This window comes from Lepisosteus oculatus, chromosome 12, assembly GCF_040954835.1.
Source record: "Lepisosteus oculatus isolate fLepOcu1 chromosome 12, fLepOcu1.hap2, whole genome shotgun sequence".
NCBI lineage: Eukaryota > Metazoa > Chordata > Actinopteri > Semionotiformes > Lepisosteidae > Lepisosteus > Lepisosteus oculatus.
This window is the reverse complement of record NC_090707.1, coordinates 17,911,508-17,933,037: the sequence shown is the minus strand read 5'-3', so window position 1 is coordinate 17,933,037 and position 21,530 is coordinate 17,911,508. Positions and strand designations below refer to the sequence as shown.

Genomic DNA, 21,530 nt, shown 5'->3' with positions numbered 1-21,530 from the left:
CCACATCACCAAGGCACAGTTTACCAAACTTTCTGCGTGGATGAAACTGGAATCTTTGGGTTTTCAGTGAATGTTCAGTAAACATTTAAGAAATTATTCTAGGAACAAAAAATGAGCGTATAGGTGTTCCAACATATTTGACTTATTTATGATACAAACATACAATGACTTGTCAACAACTCTTTTTTTCCTAACAGCTTTGTACGTTTATACAAACATTTATATTCTTTATTTAAAAAAGATGGATGAAAAATTACGCATGCTTCTCCTTTTTGTTTTCCCGGAAAATACCTAAAACTTAACCCGGAAACTATTTGCGGAACAGAAACGGCAGTAGTGACCTTAGTGACAGACAGCCAGCTAACCCATTGATCGAAATATAAGCAGAGAGCCTTTTTAGCACGACTTCAACCCTTCAAAGCAACAATTGCGACATGTCCCAAGAGAGGTTTCCTGCCGCGTCTAAAAGGAGCTCTGTTGATAGGTCAGTGTTTTTATTCAGGTTTCGAGTGGCTCGGTGAATAACGGCAACAATTTGCGATTAAATAAAAGATACTGGTGCCTGTTTTAAAAACATGAGTACATGACCTGTTCGCCGACAACGGTGTCAGTATTACTGTAGTAAACTAAACATGTTAAGTTTTAAATAAGAAGCAAGTTCAACCTAAGATGTTCTCTTATGACTCGTGAACTTTCAGAAGGCGTGATAGCTACTGATTTCTTCTCCGTTTTGTTAAGCATTTATTCTGCAGACTTGTGCATGTGTACTGGGGACATCTGGTATTTCTGTGCTAGACTATACATACTGTATATATAAAAACAAAATAACAAAAATTAGTATGGACGTCTATGTTTTGTTATGTGTTTAGTCTATGTTCACGACATTTCTTTTACAGACGCACGTTAAAAAAGGTATGTTTGGTTTTTGTTTCGTGTATGTTTTAGTGTAAAACAAATGGTCACTGGCTGTCCAGGAAAAACTCCAATTCAGATTCTTCATGAATATGGCACAAAGACGGGTAAAATGCCTGTTTATGCTATGGAAAAGGAGGAGGGAGACGCCCACCTCCCAACTTTCATTTTCAGTGTAACAGTGGGATGTATTACCTGCACAGGTTTGTCTCTTTGAAAAATTCTTTTTCCAAACACGTCTCACTACATATTACTATCAATGATGCCATCAGCGTCTGGAAGGCTTCTACTGGCCTATCGTTTTTTAAAATTAAAATATCGTTTGTGTACAAGCTTTGATCTTTAAAACAGCTTTCAGCAGAATCATTTAAAATGCATTCAAGGCAATCTACAATGTGTTTGCATTCAGTGCAACTTGTTTCCCCTACAAACCACAGGTCAAGGAAACAGTAAGAAGGCAGCAAAACATACCGCTGCTGAAGCAGCTCTGAACATTTTAAAAGAAGTCCCTGATGGTGATGGGTGAGTTTTCTTATACTGTGCCAGCTGCTGGGGAAAAGATAATACATGTTGTTGTTGTTGTTGTTGTTGTTGTTGTTGTTGTTGTTGTTGTTGTTGTTGTTGTTAAGTAAAACCCATACGAATAACAATATTAATGAAATTATGAAAAAGCCTTATGCTCCGTTTTGATTTAACAGTGCTGACAGGTTATAGGTTTGATTAATTTAAGGTAATTTAAATTAACTTGCCTTTTTGAGCAAGTAAGCAGAGCAATATGTTACTAAATCAATTTTATGATTTTGTTGTTATGATGATTTTGAATCAACTTGGCTTCGACCAGCACTGGTCCTGTCAAGCGCAGTGCACAGCTTGTGCTGTGTCATCCAGATCTGTCATCTTTCTCACTGTGAGGCCCACAGCTACGTTAGTGCAGAAGAGCGATGTGGCACTTTCTGACTAACCTGCAGGCTCAGAGGCCTCCAGAAAGATACAGGGGTTATCGTTGTGTTGCAGTCTGACGATACCCTAAACTGCTCAAGCCCACAACACTGGCCACATACTTGAGCAGTTTGTGGTTGAGGCTCATGCAATAACCCCGGACTCAAACTGTCCTCCAAATGAGATGGCTAACTCTCTCAGAGCCCTTGCATGCTCTGTTTTTGTTCATTAACATTTGTTAATTTACTTTAACATATGAGTACAAGTGATGCACAACTGTGCATGTAAGGTAGTTTAAGAATACTTTCTAACCTTGTTCAGCAGATTGAACCCCCATGAATCCTTTTGCTGAGGTCCTGTATGTTGTACAATAAAATAATTAAAGTATTATGTTTTTGTATGTATAATTTTGTGAAACTACTACCTTTGAGGGAAACTTATAAGCTCAGATATAAAACTAAATATATCTGTATACAATGCAATTTAATTTCTTTGTGCTTTTTAAATTTGTGCACAGCCATTCCTTGCCAAGGACTGAAGATTGTATCATAGCCAAACACCCTCAAAATCAAACAAATTCTATAGGAGTCTTACAGGTACTACATTTTGTATCTAAGGGAAAGAAAAGCTGTGAGTGTTTCAGGTTGTGTTTGAAATGTGATGTAATTTTGTACAAGTGCATGTGTCCCATTATTTTTGTAATTTTGTATCCATAGTGACTTATAGAGATTCCAATTGGGTATTTTTGTTTGAATTACAATTATCAGCACCCATTTATTGAACAGTCTGGGTAAAGTACTTTACTCAAAGTTACAGCAACAGTGTTCCCCAACTGGGTGCTGAATCCATGACCGTCAGATTAGGAGTTCAAAACTTAACTACTACTCCAAATTCTTGTTCACATGCAATTAGTCAAGACACTATTTTACTTAGTATAATTGTGATCAGAGTCAATTTAGTCACCCCTGCCTATATGTTTTGGGTACTCCTGTGTAAGTCATTCACTAACAACTAGATTGTTAATTGACGTTTGCATTTTTGATCTTTAGTGAGAGATTTTACCTTATTTGTAGTTCAGAATTACAGTTGCAAGCTATTGTTTGGTAGATCTGAGCAAGGTATTTTCTGACCATACGTTAGACTTTGTACTGGACTGTATCATCAACAATGTTATTTTCAGTCACTTTCCACAGCCTAAGCATTATTTACAATTCCTCAACAGGAAATGTCCGTGCATAAAGGGTGGAGACTCCCAGAATACTCTGTTTCTGTGGAAGCTGGCCCCCCTCACAAGAAAGAGTTCACAGTGACTTGCAAGGTAGAGGCATTTACAGAAATGGGTATGTGTTTGTTTTTAAACCATTTCCCACTCTTGCAGGAATTTCTCTGTGAAATTCTGTCAACTCAAGTCAGTTTTGTTTTCTGTAAATGATGGGAACCCTTGATTTTCTACAGGGACTGGAAGCTCCAAAAAGGTAGCTAAAAGGATTGCAGCTGAAAAGATGCTTGCAAAACTTCAGAGTTTGTCAGAGAGTTGTGTCATCTCCATGGTATGTGAACTGACATTCAAATTTCTTTGCTGTCACTTTCCAAAATTTAGAAAGGTATAACACTTGTTAGTGAATCCTTGCTGTATGATTTTTATTTTCCCTGTACATGTGCACTCTTGTGGAATGCAAAACTGCCACAGTGGTATCATTTTGTAACATGATTGTGAATATTGTTCATTTTGTGTAAGTCACAGCTTTTCTTGGTATTCCAATTGTATTGTTCAATATTAGAATGTCTTTTGAAGTCCAACAGTTTCAGACTTGCATCTGTTTAGATGTATGAAAGATATCTGTTCAATTATGTTATTTTCCATTTTTAACTTTGCATTACTTATTTCAGTAACTTTGGTCTTATCCAGCATGGTTTCCTGTGTATGCAGTTTAAGCTATAGAAAGGGGACAAAAGCCTGGTCATGCAGACTTATTGGTTTATATAAGTGTATCAAGTTTACTCTGACAAGGAGGAATAGAAATGGTGCTGCTGTCAAATGCAGTGATACTGAGAACAGAGGGATGCAAAATGAAGGCTACGAAAGGTGTATTCTAATTTAATCAGGTGTAGGGTTTGTCCTAACTCTTGAATTCCTGTTTTCCGGGATGGAAGTGTTGCAACACCAAAATTTTCATACATTTTCTTCATTACAGATGCCTAAGACAACAGGTTTCAGGTTGGAGTCTCTGCGGAATTCTTCTGCAGAAAAAATCACTATGTTGAAAAGAAATCCCCTGAGCATTCCCAACACAGACTATGTGCAGATGATGGCAGATTTGTGTGAAGAGCAAGGTTTTGAGATCACATACCTTAATATAGGTGAGTTAATCTTTCCTAATGTCAGCAGATCATTTTTACCTTGTACGGGTTTTTTTAATTGCAAACATGACACTTTCAAAAGGACTTTTTGCCGTGTATTTAGAAATGACACAGTCCAATACGAACAGATAAAGCTAAAACATGCTGAGAGTATTTAAATAATTTTTGAAGATATGTAGAAGATTCTTATTTGTCTATTGATCCAAACTTTTCCTACACCAGCTATTAAATCAATTCAGGTGAAAGGGATTAGTTTAAAAAGTCACAACATTAGGGTTTTGGTCTCTGTTTACTGAGTGTTTTAAACTTGACGTTAGAGTAAACACAGCTCCCTCTTGAAGTTCCCTTAATTATTCAATTTCAAGCCACAATTTGCATAGTGTTAGGACACACCAACCAAGATGACCAAGGAGATTTAGACTTAAATTAGGGATACGTTTTTAAAGTCACTGAATATCCTGTTGAGTGCGATAAAGTCCACCATTAATAAGGGGAATGTGTGTCATACCATCCAGAAGCTATCCAGATCTGGCTGCCCTTTAACCTGAGCACTCGGGCATGAAGGAAACTAATTAGTAAAGCTACTGTACCACTGTGAGGCCGAGAGTGACTCGGAAAGATGTGCAAAGTTCTGTGTCTGTGATGGGAGTCAGTAAGCAAGCTGAGCTATATGTACAAATGGCAGGGAGGAAGCCAGTGCCGAAAAAGACGCATCTTCTTGTATGAGGTTTGTGACAAAGCATGTAAAATATACTGCAGACTTGTGGCAGGACGTTTTGTTGTCAAATGAGACTAGAATCAAAACGTTTTGGTCAAGTGTGGTGGTAGTGGCAGCATCATGTTATAAGGATGCTACACTGTCATGAGCAGAGCCGGGGAAGCTTGAATCCCAGATTAGAACCTGCTTGAGTCACCCAAGAATCTAAAACTGCTTCAGAAACTTACATTTTAACATCATGACCCAGGACAAAGGGACAAAACACACACCGAAAGCCATACTGGAGTGGTTTGGTAAGAACAGAGTGAAAGGCTTTGAGGTATCTAGTCAAAATCTTGAATTAAAAAGTGAAAATGTAAGGCAAGACTTACATGAAGATCTCATCAGCAATCCCTAATGAACCTAGGGCAATTTGGTCAAACTACACATCATCCCACTAATAAGATGGTATGCTCGTATGATGGTATGTGTGTTCGGTTTGTTCATCAGTTGTTAAAATAAAAAGAAAATTGAAACCTCGTTTGCAATACTGTGACAGTTGGTAAAAGTGAAAACATTTTCAAGGCACTGTATGGATTCTTCAGAGAACCCTCACTTACGTGATCATTTAAGCATTAATGTGTTGGCATTAAGATAATTAAAATAACACTGATAAACTAAAACAATAGTAATCTCACACTTCTAGTCATCTGCTAAAATAAACAACATGAATCCCTCCTTCTCTGCTTCCAGCGGATGCCTGCACTTTCTCTCTCTGCCTCCAGACTGAAAGCAACAATAAAACTGTGAGCATGTCAAATCATCTTCAGCCTGTCATTTCCCACACCAGCAATATGGAGTGTTTGTTACAATCCAAAAACAAGACCACTGTGAAATGAGGATGCTGGTTTATGGGTACTCTGGCAGGGGGCAGGGAGAGGCTCACTCACTAGCTGGGTTCGTCTTGCAATCCTAGTTTGTTGCGCAGTTAATTTGCAAGTTGCTCTTAATGGTTTGATCCAGCGCTGATCTTCCATCCAAGACCCCATCAGCCAGACCAACTTGTGAATAAACACATTTTTGGCATGTTCAATTCGCAGAGAGGGTGCCGTACATTGTCAACTGTCATTTTAATTTTCAGATTTAGTGAGGTTTCGGACTGGATTTTTTTGTCTTTTCAACGGAGCTCAACGAGTGTGTGAATGTTTTTCGTTTGCAGATGAGCTGACGGTGAACGGGCAGTACCAGTGTTTGGCAGAGCTTGCCACCTCTCCGGTAATTGTGTGTCATGGCACTGGAATCACCTGTGGCAATGCACACAACGACGCAGCACACAGTGCACTGCAGTACGTCAAAATTGTGGCCGGGACTAACTAAGCTATTACGTTTTCATTCAGTCACAATAAGTGTTCCAGGTGGGTTGGAAATAAAATACTGAATATGGAAATGTAATCGGGGATTATTGAAACATTTAAAAGGACTTGTTTACAATTTTATGAAGAAAACATCTCCCATTTAAGAAGCAGTGGAAATGTGAACTGCACATCTCCTTAGTGTTTTGCAGAAGTGATTTTAATTGCAGTGATTTCTTTCTTTGCTTTGAGTAGGTCAAGGACTTTTAACATGTATGCCAATACTGTCCCCCATTAAACTACAACTATTTCACACAAAAAAGAGTGAGAGTAACGGAAAGCGGAGCCTTTTAGCAAATGTCTATCCCTTTTCACCAAATAAAAGAAAATGGTGCTTCTATTATCCTGTCATATGAAATTGTGTCAAGGAGAACAATGCCATAGTGTGTACCTTTGCTTTTTGTTATTGAATCAGTTTGTAGCCTCTCCCATATTTTTAACAATCAAATATAACCAAAGGTGCCAAAGGATTTGTAAAGGAAAGCCATAGCCTGATGCATTCTGGGAATTGCAAGCAGCTACTGAGAGCAATGAAAAAAAACACCTGCTAGAAGCACAAAACATGTCTTTTGCAAAGCTGTGTAGCAAGCCGATTTGAAACGTATTTTGTTGGCTGGTTCCTGGTCTGGCTGATGCAACTGACATATGTCTGATATTTAAGTAATAGCACAGCATTGATACTTGTTGTGTTTTTGTACTCTCATTTTAACTTCCTTTTGCACAGAATGGAAAAGAGTTCTGTTTTGTATCTTAGCTTTTTATTCTGGTGGGTGCTGGTTTGGATTTAAACTTGGACACAGCCTTGAGTCCACCTGCTGGTAACCTAAAGTTAGGTTATCTTGGCCTTTTGTTAAGCAGTCCAGCAGTGAAACTTGAAAAGCATTTAATCACAGAAGCTCAAACAAGAGGAACAAGAGGAAATTTATTTAAAAATTGAAAAATGAATGCTTTTTAAGTCATTTCCTTTGACAGTTTAACCAGGATCCTACTTGCCTCCTATTCCATTTTTAAGGTAATGCCAATTTAAACTGGAAAAATATCTTAAGGATTATATCAGAGTGCATAACTAAAGGCCATATACAGCACAGACTGCTTTAATTGTTGTGTACCAAGGAAGCAGCACACCACAGGATGAAAAAGTTAAATTAAATTGATGTTTCTTTGTAGAAACGGACATAATTTTAGTGGGATAATATTTTCAGTCTATCCTTGGAAAACAAACAAAAAAAATGTGTTAACTGTGAATGCAGAATTTAGTGTTTGAGATTATTTTCATTTGACAGGCGTTAAGAGTGTGAAATGTAGTAAGATTACAGCCTTTGTTTATCAGACAATATTAAGATCTCTTTTCTTGTATGTAACTATTCATTTGTCTATCAGTTTATTACACCCTGTTGGGGCATTTTGAAATAAAAAGATGCTGAGCAGGACATTTTAATCTACTGTCCGGTCTGTTGATTCTTCCCTATACATGATTGATCATACTTCTTACAAAGACACCAAAAACTCTAGCATTATGGCCAAAATGAATGGACAATGTGGAATATTACCCACTTGGTAATTTTTAAAGAATAGTTAACAGAATAGGCATAACCCTGCTTTGCTAACTTGTATGTTTGTACTTTTTTTAATATGGTCCAGGATTTTTTACATACAGTTCAATGATGTGACAAAAATACAGTAACTTTCTGTCGTTCCTGAGTAACAAACAACCATAATTAAGGACTCCAGACATTGTATTCTTTTTTTTTATTAGAACAAGCACTATTTAGCAGCAGTGTACAGAGTGTTCATGAGAAGATATGTATATGTAATTATACAATTGCACTTCTTCAGAAAAATCCATTGGAGATTGGATTTAAGTAACTGTAAGCTGAGCGCCCAACAGCACCAAAGAGGTACATGTTAGTCTTAAAACTTGAATAATCCAAAGTACCAAAAATGACCTTTTATAAGGCATTTGCAACATTCATTGGCAGGCTAATGTCATTTGCACATGCATTTATAATAAACATTGTAACAGGTATTACACAGTGCTCTTAATGTTTTCTCTGTGCTACTGGAACAGAACATGGGTTTGCCCTGAAGTTAAAAAGACAGGAGTTTTGCCTTTAAACCAGTCAGCCTTCAATGCAATTCATTTAGGGAAAAAGTACATATTGTGTACGTTATGGAAAACCTACCTTTTCACAGATGAATGGTGACTACCATGATGACTCTAAGTATGATAGGTCTTCAATTATTATTTTAGTGATTGAACTGGAATGACCACAAACTATGTTTTCAAGCCTCTCATTGTAGTTCATTGCATAAATTTAGTCCCATATAAAATATGGGAAATTTCCAAAATCATTTAAGCCTGAGATACAGCAAAATGTATAATTCATCTGGTTTACATTTATAAACTTTTGACCAATCCAGGCCAGGATGTTTTGGTTCACACACCCCCTGCTTGTAAATTAATTGTTGTGCCTTTGAAGGAGAACAGTCTTAAGACTATGCCAACGGGAAAGCGGCTCTATTTATCCGCTACAGCATCCAGCTCAAAGCATTTCCTTGTTTTGTGAAGCTAGAATACTTCAAGAAGTTCTTTTTTATTTGTAGGTGAGAAATCACAGGAATCCTTTTGCATTTTGGATGTGAAATACAGCAGCCAATGAAGCTGAAATGATTCCATTCTAGGGTGGTGTGCCAATACACAAGTCACTCACTTTGTAATGGTTTGTATAAGCATAGCAGAGAACAAGAATTACTGGACAAAGCCTTCTCAAATACATTCTACAAAGAAAACTGAAGTCATGAGGGCCCTTAGAGGATAAATTAATGTTCCGTGAAGTAAAAGGATAAATACAGTATATGCATGCTATACATTCCTTGCATTTACTATTTTACGCAAATCTGAGACTGTTCCAACGCAAAACGTGGGACAGCACACTACTCTCCTTTCTCAAAACATTCCATTACTAGTTGGAGGAAAAAAGCATTCAGGTAAATCTTCATGATCAGATGGAATCAAATCCTTCAGAAAGCTCAACATTACAAGCCAGGTTCATTACAGTATTTGTCAAAATCAATTATAACTAAAGGCTGTACTACAGAGCACTATGCGGAATAGCCAATAGTTTAGATAATTTTCCTCACTTTGCAGAACAACACCTCAATTTTGAACATCACAGTTCAGGTAACCTTAATGTTAAGGTAACAAAATGAAAACCCCCTTTTTTGATGAAATGCAAATACACAATGAGCCACGCATAGAATCCTTTTCAATTATTTGTTGAGGTTTGTGGATGTGGGGTGTTTTTTTAAATTTTAAGGCACAGCAAGTGGAATTGTTACTGAGAAAGCCACAACTGTATTTTAAATAATATTCATAATAAAGTAATGGAGATGTTTTATTGAAAAAATCAAACTAGTGCTAAATTATGCCAATTGCAAGATTAATGGAAAAATATGGAAAATAATTACCAGACTATCAGAGTAATCTGTTGTATAAGAAATATAATGTAGATTATATGTACTGTATATTGTTATACAGATAGAAACAAAAGTGTGTTGATAAATGAATGTGCTGACTCTTCTTTGTAGTCATTTTGCTGATAATAAAGTATGTTGTTTGATTTTCTGCTTTTAATGCTAATGTTGCACGTTCATTAGAATTCAGAAGCAAGTACTCTGCTTATTGAATAAGTCAACGTGAATTGATAAAAAGCTCAAATTATGCAAACTAAATACAGAATAGCATTAAAAAAACTCATTTACTGAGCTCATTATAAATACACAGCAGTTAAATGACGCATACTACAGCTTGTTTAAATATGTTAAGGGGATATTAAAACTTAAATATTCTTAAATGTTTTGCCAGAAATGCAGTGTCTGTTCCAAAAATATTTTAAATACTGTATAAACAGTACCGCTTTTCCACTGTAAATTAACTTACAGCAATATACTCTCCAGGGTATTTGAAATTACTCATTTGGTAATTTTAAACACAAAATACAATCATGCATTTCTTTGGCTTGCTTTAACACAAACATATTGTTCAGGGATTATCTGTCTGTGCCTTCTTGCTTAAAAATAAGTTTCTGGATTTGCTCATGCATTCCCTTCAAAAGCATTAATGGCATTATATAAATTAACAGTATTATTTAAAGTACAATAATAGTATATACAACTACCATTATCTTACACTACTGCAGTTATAATGTGCATCATACTACTTTTAAAACCTAGCTTCCAATTTAGCAACTAAACATTTTTGCCCGGTCAGTAGATGTCTCTGCTTACTGCAAGATCAATTTGTAACATGAAGAGGACTGTTCTCATAAATCTATCCATTAACTATGGGGTTGAACTCCCTTCCTTGAATGGAATTATTAACTAGCAAGCAGTCTGTTTATTTTGAATAAACAGGGTTAGCTCTCATAAAAAACACACGGATTGTACCAGGATCCCCTTTGGAAACTAAGAGAAATAAAAGCAAAGAAGAGCAACTAATACCCACTGGCCTACAAAAGGAGAAATCCACTGAAAACAACAGATATCAGGGGTTAAATGTAAGGACATATGCTGCACCAAATTTGGGATTTTATTCTAGATATAAATAGAGGGGGAAAAAGCAGTAAGGGTAAGCCCAAGCTACTGCTCCATCTCGGAAACTGTGCCAAAGTTTTAAATAGGCTGGCTCTGTGGGAAGGACAATCTGTATCCTGCCAAAACGTCTGGGCAGGAATAATTTCTGATCACCGGAAAGAATTTAAAGTTAATGAAATCATATGAATGTATTTACATCTTTAAAAATTAACATTTTTGTCATTGCCTTTTAAGGGAAGCACTGGTTATGTGTTCCTGTCAGCTGGATCACAAATTCAGTGCGTCACTTGCTAAAAACCCACCACTCTAAAATCAAATAGTTACTTGTAATCTTGGCCCATGCATTAATATCACAGTACATGTTGCACTACAAGGACTGACTTGCACTGTGCTTTTAAAGATTTCTCTCTACCCTTAAGTAGCATTACATAGTCACCTTATTAATTATTATTATTTTATAATCCTACATTTCTGAAATCATCATAAAATATTTTCCAGAGTAATTCTAGATTTATAATCCAAAACAATATCCATTATGCTTTTTCAAAACTGTATAAAATATTTACAAAGCAATTCACTGCCCCCAGAGAGAATATAACTGTGACACATATTCAGCTATATGAAAACTAAAAGATCCCTTTCACACGTTTCTAAAACATTGATGAATAATCCCCCTAACATGTTGACTTTGTTGTGTACCCATCACCTAAATAAAAAAAAAAAACATAAGCAAAGGTTTAAGACGTGTTATAAATATAAATAAAAGTTTTATAGTGCTCATATTTGTCATTGTACACTTTTAACTCAAGTTAACTCAAGCCAATGAAAGACATCTTTTTGACATGCTTGGCATTCTAGTAAACTATGTAACTAAGCCCAATTTAGACAATCAACTAAATCTTGGACCTTTAAAATCATCTGGGCTCTATCTAAAGTTTAAAATTAGCCATGTTTAAGAAGTGTGTTGAAAGCAATCACTGCGTTTTAAGGCAAAGACATTCTTTAAAGTCATAACAGCATCTGATAGATCTTCATTTTCTATCATTCTCACAAACCGGTCTCTGCAAGTCATTATAGAGCACTCTGTGATGGAAAAGGCTTTATAGTAGTGTAAGAAAAGCATTGCCCCAGCAGAACACAAACAGGCAATGGTAGTTTCCTTCTGATGTTGCAGCTCCTAATTATCCATCTCCAAAAGCAAAAGGTCACAGAATAAAGATATTTTTTACCCCCCCCCCCAAAAAAAGCCAGCTTGATTCTGTACTGAAAAACGGAAATGGTCAAATTTGTGCATAGGTAAAAAGCTTCTTTGTTAAAAATGATGATATGTTGAGCGCAGCTACCCAAATGTTACCAAAGAACAGGGTTTTCCAATTTGCTAAAGCCAGGGTCTTTCCTCAGTTCCCAGTATGTGTTGTTGGACACCCACTTTTCCCTCCGATTGGCATCAATGATTTTCCTGTTGGTTACATATGAACAGAGAGAAAAAACTAAACAAAAAGGTAAATCTAAACACGTTTTAAAATTCTCTGCTGTGTTGGTCCAAAAAGGGATTCTTTCTGGAACACCTTGGCAAAAATGTAGCTTCACACTAATCTCAATGTACTACTTACAGTATAAGACCATGTTAAAGGACAGCATTTATGGATAAGTACAATTTTTCAATTTATGTAATAAGTGTTTTTCCTATCAACAAAATTCAAAGTCAAGGAAAACGTTTTCTGTTAATCTGTATCTCGGGATTTAATTTTTGTAGTCGCCATATAAGAACATTAAAAAAATTACAACAAGAGGAGGCCATTAATACCACCTAGCGCATTTGATTCCAAGTAGTTTAATTAGGATCTCTTCCAGGGTTCTGTGAACGAAGCCTGGGCTTCAGGTTTGACAACGTTTCTGGGCAGCTTACTTCTTACCATAAAGTGTCAGCTCGTCAAAGATTGTGAGTTCGCTTTTTAAAACAAAATATCAGACCCTGGTATAGAATGATTTCCTAGCTCCTTCACGGTTGGTTGATTTTGAGCACAGACAGACACGCAGGCAGGTAACCAGCCTGACCCTGTATTCCCATCAAGAAATCACAGAGCTGATCAGCTTTTCTCCAGGCTGACTTCTCTAGGGCCTGATTGAGGAGAGTGTGCATTATTTTCACTTACTTGAAAAACCTAGGCTGATACTTGATATTGTTTTCTTCAAGCCATCTTCTTCTTGTTCTCTGCAGCTCCTCAATCCTTTGTTTCTCTGTGGCTGCAGCTTCAACATTTCCTTCCTCCAGGTATCTGTTTAGAAAGACACTGAATTCTGTTGCTCCTGATTTTGAGCTTTGCTGTCATGCTACTGTCTGTCAACACAGACAACAATGTCAGCCTGTCAGCCCATTACAAGATTATGAACTATGTCTTGGGAGTTATGAACCCGGCTCAAAGTCCCAAACTGTCTGAGAAGGATCTTTGCCTTTGATGTTCCCTTGTGTATAACGGTATGATTGTAATTAATGGTGTTTAAGATCAATGATAAGGATCACAAATCATTTTTGGTAGCTTCACCAGTTTATGTTGTTAGTATAGGCATTTAGGTTAAGTGTTTTTGTTTTCATAGTCTCCGATGCAGAAAGAGAGAATGAGAACACTGAAACTTTGTGTTGAAGTTGTCAAATTCAACTCATTAGCGTATTTTCTCAAAGCCTAGGTCATGGGATTCAAAACCATTTCTTGGGAGGCCTAGTGTTTTCTAGTATAAGCTCCATCTGAGTTCTCAGTTACATAGAAAATTCAATTATTTAACTGCATAACTGTACTCCTCACTTGGCTCCAAAGTGTTTTACAGATGACTGTACATTCAATGAAGTGAATGAAATGTTTTATCAATTGTAAAAGACTCAAAGAAACATTATTTACCACAATAATTAGATTGAATTGTTTAGTTGGTGGGCAGTTTGTTGGTGCAGTAGTTAGCATTTTTACCTCACATTGTGAGGCCCTGTGTACAATTCCAATAGCTGGGATGCTGTCTGTGTGGAGTTTTTATGTACCCCTGTGTGTGCATGGGATGGGTTTCCTCCATGAGCTACTTTTACCTCCTACAGTCCAAAACACATACTGGTAGGTTAATTGGGTTTTTGGAAAATTGGCCCTGGTGTGAGTGTGTCTGTTGTGCGCTCTGCGATGGACTTGCAATCCGTCCAGGGTATACCCCACCTTGTAATGCACTCATTACTTGCCAAGATAGGCTATGCCTCCCCTATAACACTGAATTGGATGAAGCAAAAATGGATGAACAGATGTTCAGTTAACAGCTCTTGCTGTAACAAAAACCAAAAGACACTTCTGGAATTGAATTTTACACAGCTAGTCTAGGTATTACAAATATTATTGTTAATACATAGGTTTTAGTAACCCTTACACTAGTGCAAACAATATAGTGACTGTTCATATTCAATAAAATTGTATTACAATGATAACATACAGCTGCACTTGATACTTGTTCTGCTTTCATTTCTTCTTTAAAATTTCAAAATGGGTGTCCAGCAGGTGGCAGTAATTTATATCTTTAATGCTTAGCAGAGAGGTCTTTTCTGAAAAATGTAAGGGGTAGGTCTGTGATATTAAACAAGCAGCCGTAATAAACTGTGGAATTTACTTTGATTGTTTGTACATTTTTTAAAGAGTTGTGATAAGATAGTGGATAAAAACACAAGAGTTTAATCTAACTAAAATATAGTTCATGAAGAAGGCTCCACAGCCAAAACATTGTGTCCTTTCTTTTTTCAGCATGGAATAAACCCATTATCTGTTCCTAGCTAAAATAAATCTGCCTCCAAGCAAGGGCTACCTTTATTTTCGTTTCCCTAAAGCCTTTCCCTTTAAATAAATGTGCATTGCCTGTACATTTACAAACAAGAATAAAATATTTACAAGACCGTTTTTTGAGATCAGTAAAGAAAAGCCCATTGGTATGAATCAGAATACAGTAGATAGGCTTTTACAATTTTGCCTGTAAAGCTCACCTACTGTGAAGTTTTCATTTAAAAGATTCATATTCACAAACAAACCTCTGATCAGGCCTAAATCTGGCATCTGTAGGAGGAAGCAGATCCTTCATCTCAGGGCTCAGTTCATTGAGTTCAATAGCAAACCTTGTAAAGCCATAGTATAACTCATAGTCGGTGGGCATTGAACCTAACAAAACAAAAAGTTCATATTTGTATTGGGAAAATAAATGTAAATATTATGCAGACTGTGTGGCTTTGTTCTGAGAGAAACATAGAATAAATGTTTTGTAAGAAAAAAAACATTTAAAACAAGTGAGCTGGATTTTTGTTTACCATAAATCCATAATACATAACCATATAGTACATAACCATTATAATATAATATAAAACAAAGGGGACAGTTAACACACCACGACGAGGGTCTCTAAAAAAAGAGTAGATTCAAGTTTAACAGCAAAATATACAGCATGTATTACTTTAATCATTCCCAACGTTTCCATGTTATATTTCAGTGAAATGGGAAAATAAGGAGAGAGAAGCTATTTAATGAACTGATTGGTGTAAATGGGTTTTTAGAATCAACCAATGCAATAACCCCCTTAGTTTTCAGTTCATCCAAAAAGACACGCTAAATGAACAGCAGGCCTGTATTCTACCAACAGAATTACTACAATATGAAAAAGGCATCACACCAACAAAAAGAAAGCCACTGGTGACACAGAAATGAATGACCTGGACCAGGAGCTTAATTCCTGATCCTGCAGGATAACAGAAAATGTGAGTTTTACTGAGACAGCTGTCTCAATTACTTCACGGGCACCAATTATTAAGTTAAGTACTTAAGAAGATTGCTATAACCCACCAGACTGGACAATTTGTGTTATTTAAATATCTTTATGGAACAAAAAAATCTAAAGAGCCCAGAAATAAGTCTCACCTGTCCTCCATATACATTTAGCTGATGGTGCAACACCACAGTACAGTCCTTCATGCCATTTCCCAAAGAGTCGGTGCACCACCTTTCCCTCTTGGTCCATCACAAACCCCTGGACTTCATTTACATTTGAACTCCAATAGTTCCCCTGGAAAGATGGCAAAATGCAAATAGAGCTGCAAATATACAGTAGCCACTGTCTCTCTCCAGAAACGTGATTCATAATAGATAATATACAATAACTGTTTGACAATTATACTTCTAATCTTACTGGGCACTCATCAATGCTACGCACTGTAAGATTTCAAGAGAATTAGCTAATTTACGACACAAAGTTTGAATATTTACTCCTACAATGCTTTACAACATTCACACAAACTCAACAAAATGACAGACAGATGTGGGCTTACATTTTCATTCTGAGCAAAGCACTACAGTAATTTACAAACTCTGTACAAAATGAATAATAACATCATGGACACTTGGAAGTGTGAGCTATACCACAGTGAACATTTAGAACCAGTTTCACTTTGCATCTTACCTTAACAAACGTGAGTTTGCAAATGCACAAGCTGCTTTTTGTATTTCTTATTGTGATTTCTCCATAATGCTCTAGCCACCTTCTTCCACTAAGAATATTGTGTATGCAGGTGGTGACTTTGTTCCATTCATAGTGATCGCCATACCTAAATTACAGCAGAACAACCATGAAGACTTTGCAAAAACCATCATTTCCTGTGCCAAAAAAACTCAGTACTTAAATGGTTTGATTTCAAACCCCTTCCCCTAACTGGACAAATGAATAATTATGTAGAATTATCAAACTAATTGAAGGATGACTTAAGATTTAATTAATTTGGAAGGAGTTATATAAATTAAAGATAGCAAGATGAGTATATATATACACACACATACAGCATATTAAACATGAGACCAGAATGTCCATGTACTCAAAGGTTTAGCAACAACGAAACCCAATTTAGTGGATATTTTTGTGATGCAAGGAAAATCTCTGGAGAAATTTAGAAGAAGCACCACCGATCTCATTCATGCAACAGCCAAGACACAGACAAACCCATTGTCTTGTTATCCAGACAGCTGGGGAATCAGGGTTTATTTTAGGATCTCATTTACAATCACACACAGGCACAGCCATGATCTGTAATAATCTCCTGCTGTGTTTTTTTTTTTCAGGCACAAATAACTCTGATTCAAAAAATACTTTAAAAATAACAATTCAGTTGGAATGGCTAAGATTTTTTTTTAAAAAGAGATAAAACTTGTACATCCCTAACCGGTAAAATAAAAGATAAACAATTATGTGTTGTAAGGTCACTAATGAGATTAAGGAGGTTAAGTCTCACCACTTGCTAAGTCTGAAGAAAATAAAATGAAAACACATCAGTTCGATGGCATACAAAGTATTGCAGAAAGAAAATAAATGCACACATTGGAAAACCATTAATCGGGATGTCACTTATCCTGGTGAGGGAAAGAAAAACCAGAGCCTATCCCTAAAGTGTAAGGTGTGGGAAAGGGCTGAGAGTACCTCACTATTCACTTCCTAGATGGCATTACAGGGCCACTGAGAAAGGGACAATTTAGAAAAGTCAATCAAATACAGCCAACATATCTTTCAGAGGTGAAGGGAAACCATAGCAATTATAGAGGGAACATTTCAACTCCACACAGTCAGACACCAAATGCCCGAATCAAACCCAGGAACCTGGAGCCACAAGGCAGTGGTCACAACAATAACGGAACCGAACCCAACCAAACAGGACAAAGAAACATAAAATAGGTAGGATTCATGTTTCCTTAAGAACAAGGTAAAAAGCATCTCCGCAGAAATACAGTGCAGAAATTTGGATGACTTACTTTGGAAGTGTCACATTCATGGTTCCAATCGGAAGGATTTCCATGGATTTACCCCAGAATTTATTTTTCCATCTTATATCTAAAAATGTAAAGGTTTAGGTTGGCATAGGTTAAAAATGTTTAAAACTCACACCTACAGTTGTTTGCAAAACAGCTCCACTCAAATGGCATGTTTCACTGAATCTTTAACTGAAAGGAAGTTAACACAGCCTCTGCAGGGTACCAAGTACTAAGTAATAGGTTTATTCCATGCTGAAAAGAGAAGAAAGAAAACACAACGTTTCAGCTGTGGAGCCTTCTTCGGGTGTAAGCTACACCTGAAGAAGTCTCCACAGCTGAAACGTGTTTTCTTTCTTCTCTTTTCAGCATGAAATAAACCTATTACTTGTTCTTTTACAACCTACTCATGCTGACGCAGCTACCCACCTGAGTGACTAAGTACTGACTAACAGGGTCCCCAAACTATTGCACATGGCACATTTACTGTTTTATTTTTTTCCAGTCTGTTAGATTCAGCAAATAAATAGTAATTGTGCATTAAAATGTGCAGAAATAAGTCATGTTTAAGTTTGTATCCTGCAGAGGCTGTGTTACCTTCTTTTCACTTAAAGGTTCTGTGAAACATGCAATTTGACCAGGGGTTCCCACATTTTTGTATATAGCTACTGTATAGGTGTGTTCAGACTGTAACACGGTGTGTATAACAAAACAAATTTTTAGATTAACAGCAAATAACCCATTCAATCAATACTATTTAAACACACTTCATGTTAGGTCAAGGAAGGTCTTTTTAAATCACATTTCTATTTATCAAGGTAAGAAAGTAAAGATATAAAATCCACTGTATGTCTAGAAAATATTGATTTAGTGTGATCTGATCTCCCTCACATTTATACAGACGTAACAACAAATGTCTTTTGCCATTTGATCTAATTACTAACAGATAACAGTCAGAGTAGCTTAGTAGGCTATAAGAATTAACAAAAAGTATATTTTGTACCTTACCTTGCCAGAAAGTAAATTTCTTAGATTCACAGTGGCAAGCCGATATTGGTGGGTGGTGGCTCACCTAAAAAATGCAATAAAGTATTAATATAAAGAATGATACAACTGTTATCCAGCACTTTCTTTTTTCTAACTTGTTTTTGCACATTTCATCCTGCAATTGTATTATTGTGTAAGTGTTCATTGTTCTTTAAGCATTCATTCAACATTTGAACATATTTTACTGTATATCTGGAGATGTTACAAATGTAAAAATAACTGTTATTCTTCATACCAGATGAATTCAGCCTAGGTGGCTAGGAATGACTACACTTCTAAATACAAGTTAGGATTGAAGCCATAGAATGTATCAATATTCTTGATCTGAAGTCCATGACCAGATGATACTACCACTTAAACTAGGTGGCACAGGTGCTGCGATTTATTTCCCAAATAAAGTGTTGGAGACCTTTGCTGAAATCAACTGAAAACCAAGAATACAGAGTTGTAAAATTACATGTAAAATTAAAAAAATATATCTTTTAGGATTTTCCAGAAAAGAAGCATACAAGAGTTTCTTAACATCCTATCTGGGTCATATTAATGCATTGGCATTCACAATTATCAAAGTTTAACATACTTTATTTAGCACAGAATTTCGCATTTTATACTGTAGGTTTTTAACTCTAGCAGATTACAGTTTATTAATATTTCAAACAGATTAAAACCTGTGTTAACAAATTACATTTGACCAAATTACAAATAAAAACACACCTGTTCTGCAAAAAAGCACAGTCCTTTGTCTTCCCTTATACATTCATAGGTCTCTCCTAGCACAGGATTGAATGGTTTACTTCCTGCTCTGTAGTAGGTTGAAGCGTATCCCGAGACTGCAAAGGCAGCAACTATGACCTAAAAAATAAACGTTAGCACAAAATAAATCAATAATCAGGTGTTTAGTGTTATATTACCAACTAAAGAGCAATGATGAGAAAATGTTTTCCAGACCAGATTGATAAACATCACCTTTATTTTTGGTTTTATTATCATCTCTGACATGTATGGAAATATTGCTTTAGTTTAAGTTCACTTCAGAATATCTACGAAGGCAGAGAGTTTTGAGAAAAACACAACGACAAGAAGGAGGTACACTAATGAGGAAGAACTAGTTAATTTACCAGCAAAGTATTACAGTAAAGAAAACATTAACCAAGACTTTTGTAAAAATCTGACTCAGTTCTTTACTCCTGACCTGGTTCATATATGACACCTCAGAAATAGCTGAAAGGAGGGATAATATAATCAGGAATAGTAACTGGGAATGGCCACTCATGAACCACCATTAACGGTAATATCATGGTTGGGCTCGGACCATAAAACCTTCTATAACACTGTTAATTCGGGGCACTGTGGGAAATACACTTTGTGTGTTTTCTGGAAATGTCCTTTTTTGTCACAATTAAACTTGTCTTAAACCTTCATTGAACTGCACTGTGACTCCTCGCATCACGACACTTATAAAACATGTCTTGATTTTCCCCATCTACAAGCCTTGACTTTTATCATTTATACCAGGCCCAAGCCTCCTTATTTGTTGACTGATAAAGATTACTGCAAGACAATGAAGCAAAGCTGAATTAAACTTTTTTCCCTTCCAAATATAGCCGATAAAAGCTTTTGTTAAATAGCCTATGCATTGAGACCTGACAAACTGCAAGGTCTATTACATAACACAATCTGAATAGAAACCTTGAGTCTGCTTTGTGCAAGCTATCACCAAAGTACAAATTGTATCACATTTTCTGTGAAGTCAAATCAACATCCTATTTATGAATTCCTCATAATAAGCAGCTGTGAGTGATGATTCAAGACTATAAGAGTCAAAGACTAATTAATATAACAGTTTAACATTTATTTCAACACCACACCAACGCAAAATGTGCACCTCTTTGGTGCAATGGATATCCATATCACAATTGTACATCATTCAGTATAACAGCAATCCTTTATTTTATAAACACCTGTCCCAAACCTGTCTCAAATCTTTTTATTAGTCCTTGTCTATATGCCAATAGGTCCATTCCCCAAATTTCCACATACAATTGGAAATTCAAATAACATTAACATCACACAATAATATAAAGGGAATTTCCATTTTTCCATTTAGGGAGAAATCAGAAACCAGATTGTAGAACGAGACAGAAAATGCCAAGGGTTTTGTGGTGCACTGATTTCTTTTTTTTCTTGATAAAAAAGGACCTGACTCATTTTAAACCATCACCTTTCGATTGGAAACGTCCCTGTATAGAAATAAAATCATTGCCTTCATGCTCTGCAGTTAAGTACGACAATGGAATATGGAAATTAGTCAGAAGGAAAGGATAACATATTCAGTTGCAGTCCAGATCTTTAAACTGTGCTGCACAGATTAACATGAAACAGAACAGCTACAGCACAGAATTCAGAGGTCCCAACAGTAATGACAGAAAAAAACTCATGAATTTTATTCACCATCATTTATTTTGTTTTGCAGTCCTATACTGGAAGCTTCCTGAAAGTTGTTAAAATTAATAAGAAAAAGCTTGTGTCTTGAGCGCTCCAAGCTGAATATACTGCAATACACGATGACTAACAAAAAACCAACACTGGCCAGCATTTCCCATTGGAGGCGTACAGGGCACTGCCCACTGGGCAGAAATCCTGGGGGCAGACCCAGGAGACGCTGGAGAGATTATATCTCTCCGCTGGCTTGGGAGCAACTGGTAGTCCCCCAGGAGGAGCTGGAAAAGGAAAGTCGGGTCTAACAGATTGTTACCACCGCAACCCTCA

General features: G+C 36.4%; 2 protein-coding genes across 4 annotated transcripts in view; one reads left to right on the top strand and one right to left on the bottom strand.

The window, feature by feature from the left end:
* Positions 1 to 325: 325 nt before the first annotated feature.
* prkra (protein kinase, interferon-inducible double stranded RNA dependent activator) lies at positions 326 to 7,759 on the top strand. The gene is made up of 8 exons (XM_015358943.2): positions 326 to 484; positions 946 to 1,115; positions 1,350 to 1,434; positions 2,369 to 2,447; positions 3,074 to 3,191; positions 3,307 to 3,401; positions 4,047 to 4,212; positions 6,129 to 7,759. Exons 1-8 carry the CDS (start codon positions 435 to 437, stop codon positions 6,284 to 6,286), a joined length of 921 nt encoding a protein of 306 aa, XP_015214429.1. The 5' UTR covers positions 326 to 434; the 3' UTR covers positions 6,287 to 7,759.
* Positions 7,760 to 12,145: 4,386 nt separating this feature from the next.
* The window catches only part of osbpl6 (oxysterol binding protein-like 6), a 59,140-nt gene continuing 49,755 nt past the window's right edge, over positions 12,146 to 21,530 (bottom strand). For all 3 annotated transcript variants that reach the window (XM_015358940.2, XM_006636485.3, XM_015358942.2), the window contains 8 exons: positions 19,476 to 19,613; positions 18,723 to 18,786; positions 17,718 to 17,796; positions 16,381 to 16,525; positions 15,843 to 15,987; positions 14,966 to 15,092; positions 13,071 to 13,193; positions 12,146 to 12,373 (listed from right to left, as the gene is read on the bottom strand). In XM_015358940.2, coding sequence (XP_015214426.1) covers positions 12,265 to 12,373; positions 13,071 to 13,193; positions 14,966 to 15,092; positions 15,843 to 15,987; positions 16,381 to 16,525; positions 17,718 to 17,796; positions 18,723 to 18,786; positions 19,476 to 19,613 — 930 coding nt within the window. In that variant the 3' untranslated portion in view covers positions 12,146 to 12,264. The remainder of the gene's footprint in view (positions 12,374 to 13,070; positions 13,194 to 14,965; positions 15,093 to 15,842; positions 15,988 to 16,380; positions 16,526 to 17,717; positions 17,797 to 18,722; positions 18,787 to 19,475; positions 19,614 to 21,530) is intronic.